At 40.8% G+C, this 13925-nt stretch overlaps 1 protein-coding gene across 2 annotated transcripts in view; it reads right to left on the bottom strand.

Annotated features, from left to right (window-relative positions):
- Positions 1 to 13925, bottom strand: part of csnk1g1 (casein kinase 1, gamma 1) — a 64172-nt gene that overhangs the window by 7094 nt on the left and 43153 nt on the right. Inside the window, exons 7-12 of one of the 2 annotated variants that reach the window (XM_066701724.1) lie at positions 12894 to 12979; positions 12467 to 12551; positions 11830 to 11978; positions 11263 to 11370; positions 8658 to 8768; positions 7778 to 7884 (exon numbers count right to left, since the gene is read on the bottom strand). In XM_066701724.1, coding sequence (XP_066557821.1) covers positions 7778 to 7884; positions 8658 to 8768; positions 11263 to 11370; positions 11830 to 11978; positions 12467 to 12551; positions 12894 to 12979 — 646 coding nt within the window. The remainder of the gene's footprint in view (positions 1 to 7777; positions 7885 to 8657; positions 8769 to 11262; positions 11371 to 11829; positions 11979 to 12466; positions 12552 to 12893; positions 12980 to 13925) is intronic. The other variant, XM_066701725.1, reaches the window with a different exon arrangement.

Here is a 13925-nt window from a genome sequence, read left to right as displayed (position 1 = left end):
CAAGATTAAATTAATAAAACTAACACTGTCTGCATCTTGCCCCACCCCCAAAAATATTTTTATATGTATACATATATAGAGATAGTAATGATTTTATTACACTTCATATAACTTGCTTTACTAGACTTTACATGTTAATTGGCAGCTTCACTTCATAAACTGCTTCTTTCACAGATTCATAGGAGTCAGTCCATACATTAATGGTCTTTTTAGGATTTAAAAGACTAAAATGTTTGGGAGCAGTTGTGATACTCTTAAATCCCAAATAGACCAGTGCAAAAAAATAAGAATTTATATACGAGGAACTGAATTGAATCCTATCAGGGATTTTAGTCTGAAAACCTGCCTGTGTTGAGCAGCTGACAGTTAGAGATGGCTACACTAAGGCCACAGAAGTCCAAAAAAGGATGTAGCACTCTGAACATCTGCAACCTTCCCAAGGAGTTTTTACATTCTTTCCCAACAATTAGCTTTTTAGGAGGGTGTTAAAATACACAAGGAAACTAAAACAAAACAAAAGGGAAAACGAAAACGGGACAATACCGAGAAAATGACTTCAAGAGCATGCACACAGTGGGAAGAGAACAGCTCCAGACTATGACATACAGAAAGCATCCCGGTGGCTTACAGGTATTCGGTAGGCCTTGACAAAAAAAGGCAAGCTGGTGAGCTCTCTGAAACAAGCCCAAAGGGGTAAACAGGCTTCCTAACATGCTGCACAAATATGGGCAGCTTTACATAACGGGGTAAAACCGATATATTCCATGTTGTAGCCAGAGACAACTGTGCCGTTAAGCAATGCTCTGGTATACCATCCTCTTTGGGCACATCCAAGCAAGCTGGGGCCTCCGCTGAAGTGGTGCTTTTCTCTTTCTTTCATTTTCTTTTTGATTATAATGGCTGTTAAGGATGGAAAGTGATGATGCAGAGGGATTGCACACTTCCTTACATGACGTGTCCTCTCCAACGCAACATGCCTTTTTTGTCCAGATTAGATAATCTGCTTTTTCACCTTTTTAATCAATGCATATCCTCTTGCTTGCATCGTGTTGCGCTGTCTGTTCTGGGTTAACATTCGCCATGCCAAACGAATATACTTAATCGCTAGTATCTACATGACTAGAGTATTTAACTTAACACAATTTAGCATACAATCTGTAAGGACTTACATTTCCAATTGCATGAAGTGAGGAGACAACTAGACCTAAAATTAATTAATCATTTTACCCTGCTTTGAGTTCAGAATTGTACTTTTTCCATACACTTCTGTTCAGCAGGTAAAGAGGTGGGGGTGACAAATAGACTTAGGTAAGCTTACACTGGGAATGGTTTTCTTCCATATAGATTGCATGAATGAAGCATAATCAGATTCAATACTTTTTACCTCTCAAAATATTGCAAATAGGCAAAAAAAAAAAATCAATTTTAAATCAGTTGTAATTCACCTGACCACTATTAATTACATCTCAAGGAAGAGAGACTATTACCTTTGTGATACAGGGTAATTGTGAGGTTTCAGTAAATCATTATACATTTCCCCTGTCTTAGTAAACCCTGTGTTAAGGGCCTTCACAATCCCTCAGCATCTTTCAGAGCTCAAACCTGAGCCAGGAGCCCATAGGTTTGTTTTTCTTTTCATTTATTTTCTTTCATTTCGATCTGAAAAATCCCCCAAAGTCTAGTCTGGTCCACTCCCTTTTTTTTTTTTTTTTTGGTCTCGTGTGGACTGGAGAGTGGGACTCACCACAAGTTGAGCATTTTCACGCAGCTACAGAGAGTGTAAAGAGAAAAGACAGAGAGATTAATACACAGAGGTGAGATGGGACTGTTCTCATGCTAGGTAGACATGCAGAAAAGAAAGACATAGGACACAAGGAATCATCCAGGGCATTTCTCAGGCTTTGTTCTGTCAGCAGGAACTTTGGTTTATTTATTGATCTTAAAATTAAATACACCACCCTCCAAATTCTCCACCATCGCCCCCAAGTGGTGGAACAACCTAGCCACCGAGGTTAGGTCCGCTGACCACCTTTCCGGCCTCTGCTCAAGACACATCTGTTCAGACTATCTGTAATACTGCAGCCAACAGCTCCTGGATATCTCGGCACTCTTTATGCACCATCTGACTGGGCTGATATGCTCCTGATTACTGATGTATTTTATCACTTTTAATAATTCTGCTGTACCTACTTCTGTTCTTATGCCTACCCTACCCCTTGGCACACACCAGGGATGGACCTCCTATTATGTCTTGCTCTAATTTTAGCATAAATACACTAGGATATATGCTTACTATTCATTGTCTGTCATTGCCTTTTTTCTGGTTATTAGAGCTGTGAAATGAATTTTTGTGGGATGTCAAACCGCACCAATAATCTGTAGTAGTTCCAGCTCTAATTCCCTCAAAAAAATGTATACCCCTTTAAAAACCTTAAAGCAGTATATGAATGAAAAAAATAAAACTGCTTCCTTGACAGAAGCTTGACAACTGTAAGAGTCTTTTCTCATATTATATTTATCCATCTATTATCAGACACCCTTACTCAGGGCAACTTAGTTTTTACATGAAACATTTTCTAAGCATTGCACAGTATAGTACAGTAATACAATACAATATGCAAATGTCCACAATATGATTGTTACAGGCATTTAGAGACTGGATATCTGCCAGAGGTAGTGATGTTTATTTATTTATTTTTTAACGTCGCGTTCGTCTTTTATGATGCCGACAAGACGGTAAGCTCCTTGTGCTGTAACCTGTCCCTTTAATAGGAGATGCCACTGGTGAAAGGTCGTACAAAGATACTTGATCAGTAGCAGTTAAGAATAGGTCTTCAAATGCAGAGAAGATAAAACAAAAAACAAAAATAATTCTGCTAATTTACATCCAGCGTGTCATTCCCATGTGAACATAGTTAACTATGAATATACTTGTAATATTAGTCCTCTATCCCTGCTAGATAGCACTTCACAGTTTTTATTATGCTTCTCGCGTTCTTGATTGTTTTCCTCCTTGCTCCCTTTCCCGTAGCCCTCGTCTGTGACCCTACATCTTGAGAGCACTTAGCTTTCACCGTCCAGGATGTAGGAAGTCACTTACTGTACTTGTGTAAATTGTAAATTAGAATTTGTAAAATGTATTATTCTGAATTGCTGTTTTAACTAAATTGATTTTGTAATGATTGATGCCTTGTACTTCACTGTATTTTTGCACTTATGTTGTAAGTCGCCCTGGATAAGGGCATCTGCCAAGAAATAAAAATAATAATAATAATGAAAGGAGCACTGAGGATTTCTTGAATGCTCCTTTAGCCTTTACTAGTTTCAGTATAACTGAATGACTGCAGGGTAGGGGGAGACTGAAGACTCAACAGGCACACACAGCACTTGTGTTAACAGTAAGACATGCCCAAGAAGCAAATGAGTGATACTTGCATTTACAGACCCACACACAAGCTGAATTTCATCAGTATTCCCACAGCTGAGCTCTAGAGCAGCACCATACATTCACTTGTCCTGCAAACTGATCCCTACAGCTTGGACACTGCTAGCTTGAATGTAGGTTGTGGCAGCAGACTTGCTGTTTTGGGGTGTTGTGGACTGACAGTGGGCAAGGATGCAACTTGACATCTCTGATGTGCTGGCTCTGGGGGGCTGTAACAGTGAGTCGGGCTGAACAGCAAGTGGTTATTCCCGTTTTGCAAATATTTAATAGGAAAGTATGCAGCAATTTCTAATTGAATTACAAACAAAACAAAATTAAGAAATACCACTTGGTTTCTTGACTATAGCTGGGCAGCCTTTTTTTACTGGAAAACATAATACCCATAACCTTAAGGAAATGACAGACTAAACAATCACAGTAGAGTTAACGGGAAACCCCACTGGAAACAAGACAAAGCTGTGACGACTATACTGATATTCAGAAAGATTAAATTATGGAGGGTTATGACTGGCTTTACAGAAGATGTACTTTATAGGCTAACATGGATGTAAAACGTCATCTCAGTCTCTCAGGGGCCTCAAAATAGGGCTGAATAGACATGGTGTGGGGAGGGCAGGGGGGCAGACAAGAGGAAGAGAGCACCTTCACACAGACAAGGGGCAGATGGACGGAGACAGACAAGGCAAGACCTGACACCCTGGATGAATTCCCTTCCCAACTAAATAAAGAAACAATGAGCAGGCAGAAGAACACACACATCACACCCAGTTAGTCAGGGACACCACAGAGAGAGAAGTCCGGCAATATTTCACCATTCTGGTTTCCAACGTGTACAGTGATACTGGGAATGTGAACAAAGTAATTCAAATATAAAATACATTTTCCCTAAGATATTTGTTAAGGAAACACCCTGCAGAAGTACCAGTAAGAAAAAGACTACAAAAGGTTTCTGAAAAGATCTAAATGGGATCTATTTCAGGATCTGTGAGTGCTGTACCATCGACACCGACAGCTGCCATTAGCAGAACAAATCAAAAACAAAAAAATTAATCTACACTACAGGTTTGAAAAAGTCAAACACTGATGTGGCTTATACTTCACTATTATAGCCTAAATCATCTTTGTGAATCTGTCTCTGGTCACAATGACAAGCGAGTATACCAAAAAATAATACAAATAAAAAGGTGTGAGGCACTGTTGGGAATGACAAAAACAAATACTATTTTATATTTGAGTGGTAATATTAACTCCTTCAGCATCTGTGCTGTAGTGCCATAGCAGTCAAATAGAAGCTATCTCAATCAATTTCTCTTTCCCTCAGTGATCTTCTGAAAGACTGCAAACTAAGCAATGTAGAAGAAGAAACCAGGAAACTATCCAACACAGATCAGATCTAAAAACATAGGTAACAACAGCACACTAATTAAAAGCAAAATGGTTCCAAGGAGGTGAATGTTTTTCATAAAAAAAAAAAAAAAAAAATTGAAGATCACAAGCTCCCGTTTAGTTATGGCAGGAAATCAAAGAAGGTTCAAGTGTTTTGATTATCTGCAGTTGAGAAAGTGATACACTCATATCACTTTAATGCAAAATTAATCCTTCTGTATGAAGAAACAAATATTTAAAATAAAACAAATAACATTTTCAGATTAAGATTGTTTACCTGTAAACATTAGATAAATTAAGTAGGAAATTATAATTTTAATTAAAAGCTGTTGACATTTTCAAATTTGTTAAAAACACATTTGTTAGCCATGTACTATGCCTTGAATTGCACTGTATTATTGCACTTTGTATTGCTCTTATATAAGTCGTCCTGGACAAGAGAGTCTGCCAAGAAATAAATATTATGAAGTAACTTCTACAGCTGCTGAGAATTTAAATATAATGTGCACTCACACACATACAGTGAGGGGGAAAAAGTATTTGATCCCCTGCTGATTTTGTACGTTTGCCCACTGACAAAGAAATGATCAGTCTATAATTTTAATGGTAGGTGTATTTTAACAGTGAGAGACAGAATAACAACAAAATCCAGAAAAACGCATTTAAAAAAAAGTTATAAATTGATTTGCATGTTAATGAGGGAAATAAGTATTTGATCCCCTATCAATCGGCAAGATTTCTGGCTCCCAGGTGTCTTTTATACAGGTAACGAGCTGAGATTAGGAGCACTCTCTTAAAGGGAGTGCTCCTAATCTCAGCTCGTTACCTGTATAAAAGACACCTGTCCACAGAAGCAATCAATCAATCAGATTCCAAACTCTCCACCATGGCCAAGACCAAAGAGCTGTCCAAGGATGTCAGGGACAAGATTGTAGACCTACACAAGGCTGGAATGGGCTACAAGACCATCGCCAAGCAACTTGGTGAGGAGGTGACAACAGTTGGTGCGATTATTCGCAAATGGAAGAAACACAAAATAACTGTCAGTCTCCCTCAGTCTGGGGCTCCATGCAAGATCTCACCTCGTGGAGTTTCAATGATCATGAGAACGGTGAGGAATCAGCCCAGAACTACACGGAAGGATCTTGTTAATGATCTCTGCAGCTGGGACCATAGTCACCAAGAAAACAATTGGTAACACACTACGCTGTGAAGGACTGAAATCCTGCAGCGTCCACAAGGTCCCCCTGCTCAAGAAAGCACATGTAAATTCCCGTCTGAAGTTTGCCAATGAACATCTGAATGATTCAGAGGAGAACTGGGTGAAAGTGTTGTGGTCAGATGAGACCAAAATCGAGCTCTTTGGCATCAACTCAACTTGCCGTGTTTGGAGGAGGAGGAATGACAACAAGAACACCATCCCCACCGTCAAACATGGAGGTGGAAACATTATGCTTTGGGGGTGTTTTTCTGCTAAGGGGACAGAACAACTGCACCGCATCAAAGGGACGATGGACGGGGCCATGTACCATCAAATCTTGGGTGAGAACCTCCTTCACTCAGCCAGGGCATTGAAAATGGGTCGTGGATGGGTATTCCAGCATGACAATGACCCAAAACACAGCCAAGGCAACAAAGGAGTGGCTCAAGAAGAAGCACATTAAGGTCCTGGAGTGGCCTAGCCAGTCTCCAGACCTTAATCCCATAGAAAATCTGTGGAGGGAGCTGAAGGTTCGAGTTGCCAAACATCAGCCTCGAAACCTTAATGACTTGGAGAGGATCTGCAAAGAGGAGTGGGACAAAATCCCTCCTGAGATGTGTGCAAACCTGGTGGCCAACTACAAGAAACGTCTGACCTCTATGATTGCCAACAAGTACTAAGTCGAAGGGGTCAAATACTTATTTCCCTCATTAACATGCAAATCAATGTGTAACTTTTTTGAAATGCGTATTTCTGGATTGTTTTGTTGTTATTCTGTCTCTCACTGTTAAAATACACCTACCATTAAAATTATAGACTGATCATTTCTTTGTCAGGGGGCAAACGTACAAAATCAGCAGGGGATCAAATACTTTTTTCCCCTCACTGTATATATATATATATATATAAATAACCATGTCCTAAGTGAAAGTAATGGTAGCCTGAATTAAAGCATTTTGCATGTATACTTCAGCTGATGGCTACATTTGATCTTCAGGTGTTAATTTGTAACTATGGAAACCCCTTTCCTGTTTTTGCCTTCAGCATGCAAATTGAATTATTTTCGTTGCCGCAACAATTTATTTTTTGTTTTCTGCAAATTGCTATCAAAGCAAAACCTTTAATTATTAATCAAAGGGTGTGAGGAAAATGTGCACATTAACATATCAAACTAAGAAGTGAATGAGGTCTTGTACATATGTGTTTACAGGACAAAAACCTCTAGGCTGATAGCAGTGGAAACGATGTATATACACAACACACACATTATATCATGCATCAGTTTGCTGAAGTAATTACTAGTATGAAGAAGTTAAAAAACTGTAAAGTGTCATTGTAGCACTACTGAAGTAAATTCCGGTACTATATATTGTGAGACAGTTCCTAAAATTTCAAGGGCTCTGTAAAATACATTGGTGGAAACTTTAATTTCCCAGCTGATGAGATTAAAGAAACTCGACTGAACTATACCAGTCCCCGGCAATTAGATGAGCTGATAAGCCAATAACATCACAGAACCAGAGAGGTGAAAAAGTGTACAGCACACCCCCACCCTCCCACCTGCTTCCTGTTAGGCTGTACTGGAATGAAGCACAAATGGAGACACTGCAAAGAGACATGCAGAAGCACCAGTTGGAACAGAGACATTTGCCAGGGTGTGTTGAGGGGGTTGAGGTCACCATGCCGTCACACTGAGAAAGAGAAAGGCAGAGACGGACACTGTGCCAGGCCTTGGTAGTACATACTTAGCCTCGTCCACCACTTCCACTTCTGCCTGCGCTGTGATTGGTGCGTTGGAGTGGACAGCCAGAGGGTCGTCTGCATTAAGCTCCCCGTTGGTCGAACTGACCACCTAAGATAGAGAAACAGACAGGGGAAAAATTGAAGACGTATTCCAAGGCTTTGCGCACCAGCAGCTCTCACTGCCACTGCCAGTTTTTCCGACGGCTTGGACAGGACAGCTGGTATTGTCTGCATAAGTGCTGCACGGGATGTAATGAAATTGACATGCAGCATGACGTCACCAAGGTAAACCACTATACACACAAACAAACAAATAACAACGGTCTTCCATGGTTGGGAATTCCATTATACAAGATGTTGTACACTGCCGAGAGATTCCAACCTGACACTTTGTAAGAGACTGTTGTGCCTTTTTTTTTTTTTTTATGGGAAGAGTACATTTTGGTCACTTTTCACATGACATTTAATAAGGAATGATGTCCCTGGTAGGCCTACAGTCATGCTTTGGTCATATTGGTTGCAGGAAGTCTGATGTTGTCCAGTGTGGAAATGATCTTGCTTCACCTCTGCCCTAAGCAGGATTCAGTCCAGCTGGAAGGAAGGGGGGAAGCAATGACATGCATCTGCTTTGAAGGCTCCTTTTCATTTGTTAGGGTCTTCTGTATGGGCCTGCAGAAGCAAACTGTCAATGGACTTGCAGGTTTGTAATGCCCAGAAAAGGAGCTATGAAGACAACCAAAACAGTGCTAGAAAAGAGATGCAGAAGCATGAAAATGAAAAGAAAATAGGCAGAATACACACAGCACTCACTCCGGTCCAGCTTATACACATCTGACCCTCAGAGGCTCAAGTAGGTGACAACATTGTAAAACAGTCATGTACCTGTACAGATCCCCCGTGCCTATCCGCTGCCAGGTGGGATGTTAGGTAAGAGGTATTTGTCTGCCGATTGGGCTGGACTTCCCATGCTCCTCTGCGGTCTGAAGAGGCCGTCTGCTTGGAGTTTTGGGAGTGGGGGGCAGTGAGGGGGTGGAGTTAGTGAATGCAAGGGGGAGGTGCAAAATCGTGGTCATGCAGCGCAGGAGGAAATAAAACAAACAAAAAACAAACGGACAATCAAAAAGAGCCCAGGCAAAGCAAGGAGACATTGTGTTAGTGATTCAGACTAGTCAGTCAAATAATATAAATCAATTAATATAAAAACCAAAAAAACAGGCAGTGCCAAGGTAAATACAAAAATAAAACATTAAAAAGAAACAAGTGCTGATAGCTGCAAGATATATTCTGAACCAGAGGAGAGGCTCAGAAATCGTGAGCTGACTAACCGAGCCAAACTGTGTCCTGTGGTAAGAGGTGAGGGCTGATGTGTAACAAGGCCCTTACCCACACTCTCTCTCCACAGGGGAGGGGGCGAGTGCATGCGAATGTGCGATTCAGGTGGGAGCAGGTTAATGGTGTTTTCCTGGATTGAACAGTATCAGAATATTGCCTATACTGTGGGTGAAGATTTCTCGGTTTCGTTTCTTGCATTAAAAAAAATCTCATTCCGAGTAATCCTTTTCCATGTAGTCATCTCTTAGTTGTGCAAACCGTATCTCCACAGTTGTAATTTCATCTTTTCAGTCTCATTATAACAAAGCAAACAGGATTGACCGCTGGGCTTCCTGCTACCGGGAGAGTCAGGTGAATTAACCTGGGGTTTTGTGGCTGAGAGACAGTCACAGAGATGTAAAACACCGTAGTGTTCAGAATGACTGTGAATAAGGCAAGAGAAAGGAAAATGGCCTTTTTATTTTATTTGATGCCCTCCTAGCTGTGCACTCTGTTTCTCACAGTCTTCTAAACTTTGTTCCTTTGTAGTCTGTTTCAGCTATCTGGAAGGCCTGTGTGAACACAGCAGGCTCAACTCAACCCCCCACATACATCCAAACTGATTTCCACTGAGCCCAATTAAAAACAGGGCTCAAAAACTGAAAGCTGTCCAAGTGTTTTATATGTATATGAAGAAAACAAATCCACCCAACCTGTACAGAAGTTGTATTCAGGACACTAGTGGGAAAAATAATTAGTGGTTGAGCTCATCGTTTAATACCTGGAACCATGATACCTGGGGTGGGGGGGGGAAGAACATCAAACCATTTCTGTTTTTGTTGTTTTATAATCAATGTTTTGGTGAGTTTGTATTTCATGAATACAGTGATTATCATTAGCGATCAAGGACAAGTGTAATTTAAAGCATTAATTGGAAAAAGCAAGGATGGTTCCTAAACCAAGGACATCCTTCTGGCGAGAGCTGTGTACAGAGGCAAGCTCAGGCGCTGTACACTGTACCAAACTGAAAACTGATGACATTAAAGTGGGCTTGACAGAACACAGGCTTACAATAATGAAATGGCACCAATGAGGTTTAAAATGACTAAATGCCACTACAGAGTCTGCTTTTTAATCATAAAAAATTATTGCTGTCGAGATCAGTATTCATACGGTCACTGACTCGAATAGGCGGCGATAGATATTACTGCACCAGGGTTTTTTAAATGATTAAATCCTACATTTCCTGATAGAAATTAGTCAAATTAATTCAAATAAGTGTATATGAAAAAATAAACAAACAAACCAAAATAATTGTGCAGGGGATCAAAGCTGGTCATTTAAATTTCAGGTCAGTGTCTGCATCCAATGAGTGCTACTGGCAGGCATGCATTGCAGCCAATCAGCTTTCAGCAAAGATGTATGGGTCTTGAGTCACCTGACGCTGGAGTGGCAGTGAGGTTGGACAGGTGGCGGAGACTCACACAGGCTTCGGAATATGGAGGGAGCCTCAGAATGGTTTGGGTTTACCCACATATGAACCGCTCCTCCCCCACCCACTTGTTCTCTCCCCCATCCCAGCTGAACCATCAGTAAGAGGCATTCCCCGGTATCCTCGCTGTCCATCTGTCACCAATGTCACAGCGCTGCACTGGCAGATGTCTGCCCAAACTGCACTCTTTATCCTCCAGGCAGTCTTGCAGCAACATTATTAATCACAGGGATATTTCACTGCAGTGTTTTTTTAAAGCCTCAGTCTGGTTTCAGTAATATCCACTCACAACTAAAGATGAAAAGCTTAACTCATTTAACTCATGAAGTCAGTCCTGCGTTATGTTTTACAGGCAGAAAAAACGAACCATAACACTTTCAGATAAGGGTTGTTGGTCCAAAGGTGCAGGAAGTCAATATGGTATGGTGGGGCTATTTCACAGAAAGCCCTTCTCCCCTAATCCTAGACATTTTCTGAGGAAGTGTCACTTTCTGTAGTGCTTCAGCATAGACATGTAACTCTCTGCAGTCACAACTTTTTCCCCCCTGTCTGGAATTTAGGTCTGCTATTTTTACCATGTAGAAACACTGACACTGGGCATCTCTGGTTTCCATTTATTAAAGTATGAAAAAATGTATGGCTTCCACATTTTTTTAAGAAGGCTTTGTGGCTCCCGGTACTGACCTGATTGCGGAGCGGCTGGTGCTGTGAGGGCCGGTCTCTATGGACGTGGCTGTCTCGTGTGATCGCTGATGTCCCTGAATCCACATGGACAGATCCCACTGGCGTGGGCTGTGGACCAAACACAAACAAGAACCAAAACCATTAAGTCAGCACCCTACAGAGTCCTACTGAATTCAAAGTTCATAAACGTCTTTTGTGCCGCACAAATCACACTCCCCACACAGAAAAGAAAAGCAGATAAAATGAGTTAAAATGGTTTTTTTAGTGACATTTTTAGAGGCCTTAATTATTGGTGATTCAGACTTGAATTGTGGTCCTACAATTGCAGCACCCACTTATCACGATCAGATAACACCACATTGTATCACGGGCCTGTGTACGTAGGTGGACTGTCCTCTATTGTAGAGATAAGAAATGGAAAGCATGTTCTAAAACACTATTCTTAGTCTGGTTCTTGCAGTGAAAAGTGCAGTGAAAATGTATTTACTGTTTGTGTAATTTTACTGAAAAACAGAGTCCCACCAAGTCTTGCAAAGTGGAAACCAGTCTTTTAATTTCGATACTCACAATCTGTCGGCCAACCCAGTCGTAAGTGTAGTCGAAGGTGTAGCCTTTGCGCTCGAACAGCTCCGTAAACAAAGTCCGCAGATACTCGTAATCCGGCTTCTCAAAGAAGTCTAGCCTTCTGACATATCTCAGGTATGTAGCCATCTCCTCTGAAACACAGATGACACATTTGTATTTTTTTGGGGGGGACGGGGGGTTAGTTTTTGTTTAAATTTTCCCTATTTTACCAGATTTTCTCTAAAAAATATTTAAACATTAGCAAGAAGTGGATAAACCACTTCATTTTACACCTGGTGGGAAAAACAAAACAAAAACAGTCCTGCCCCATGGCCCATAACAGGAACCAAAACGACACATTTAAATATTCTACCATCATCAAACAGCAAAGAACCAAGTGAGTTAAGAGTTAGGGGGAGAGCACTCGTGTGTGCGTGTGCACGTGTGCGCATTTCAGGTGTGGGTGTGAGCTCATGTGTGTGGGCAGGGGTTGCAGAATGTTCAATACCCTGTGGGAAATGTTTCTAAAGCTAAAATGCGGCTAATTCAAAAGGACACATTCATTTCAACTTGAGTAACTGCTAAAAAAAAAAAAAAAAAAAAAAAAAATGTATATACACAACACGCACACGCAACGTACCTGGGAAGCTCTCACAGAGAGCCTCGATGGGAGTGTTGCGTTTCGTGTCTCCAATCTTCTGGTATCGTTCTTTGAGGGTGTCCGCCTGCAGGGCAACCGGAAGGAACACCAGTCAGAGTATTGCTGAGACTTCGCAGGAAAACTCAAAACTAGCTAATACTTCATCAGCAGAGTTAAATATCCAGTTGTTGCTCCCCCTATCATCCACCTTGTGAAGTCAGTTAGATTTATCCAATTGTATTCACCCCTGCAGCTAAAGTTTATATGCCATACACCTGCCTTGACATATAACACCACCTGGCAAACCCATGCTGTCATAAATTAAAGGCAAGGCTGTTGATTCAGTAATACTTTGCCTGGTGTCCACTGTTTGACTGTGAGAGAAATCAATTCAAGAAAGCTTACACATGACCTTAACTGGACATACCTTGAGTCCTTGCCAAGGAAGACTGCCCCGGAGAAAATACATAAACATATGGCCTAAGGCTTCCAGGTCATCCCGCCGACTTTGCTCTTGGAAATAAAAGCAGATAAAAACAAGAAGTCAAGCCATGCAGACACAAACCTCTGAGAGTGTAAGAAAACACGGATCAACACAGTCCTGAACAGAGCCCCAGTAAAGAAGCCTGAACCCTAGAATGATGACGATCCTAAATTCAGCTTGCCAGGATCATATACCAAAATCCTGGGTGGGTTCATCGCAAAATATATGCAGTTCAGTTTGAGTAGTAATTTTCTTTGTTACTTCCATTCTGACTACAAACTAATTTAATCACATTGAGTCATCTTGCAGCTCATTACAGTAGTACACATTACAGCACATGGAGTAGAAAACCAGATTTGTACTTTGAGATATCACACACTGTTTACAGAGTCAGAATCATATGACACTCTGACTGCATAATCCTCTCCACCCGAGAGCTTCTCCAGATGCAAGCAAGGGAATTTGAAGCTTTGCACACACTTTTTACCATTGAGCCATCTAAAGTCACATTACCTAAAGAGGTGATTCAAGACTGATTATTGGCAGCTTACTGTAACTATTCACATCTTCATAGCACCGGCAGCTTTTAAGTACACAAAGATTAGCAAGGGAATGAGGTAATATCAGGACAATACAGATATGGAATATGAAATATAATATACAGAAGGAATTAATCTAGCAAAGCCTTTATTTTATTAACAAAGCAGTAATATTGCCTAAACTTGATAATCTTGCTTTTAATGGAATCTGTTTTAACAATTCAATGAAAACCCATCCCACTTCTAAAACCCAGCTATTCTTCCTGGCTTACAGTTTGATGAAGCTGTGACCTCCAATGCTGGCAGTTCAAATTGATGTTCTCAGCAGTTTATGAAAAGAACAAACAAGGGATTTCATACATTGAGGGGAGTAGGAGGGGATAATCCACTTGTAGAATAATAAATCGGCTATCCATCTCCCACGATAAATAATAAA

This window comes from Amia ocellicauda, chromosome 4 (genome assembly GCF_036373705.1).
Source record: "Amia ocellicauda isolate fAmiCal2 chromosome 4, fAmiCal2.hap1, whole genome shotgun sequence".
Lineage (NCBI taxonomy): Eukaryota > Metazoa > Chordata > Actinopteri > Amiiformes > Amiidae > Amia > Amia ocellicauda.
The sequence above is the reverse complement of the archived record's forward strand: the minus strand, read 5'-3'. Positions and strand labels throughout refer to the sequence as shown.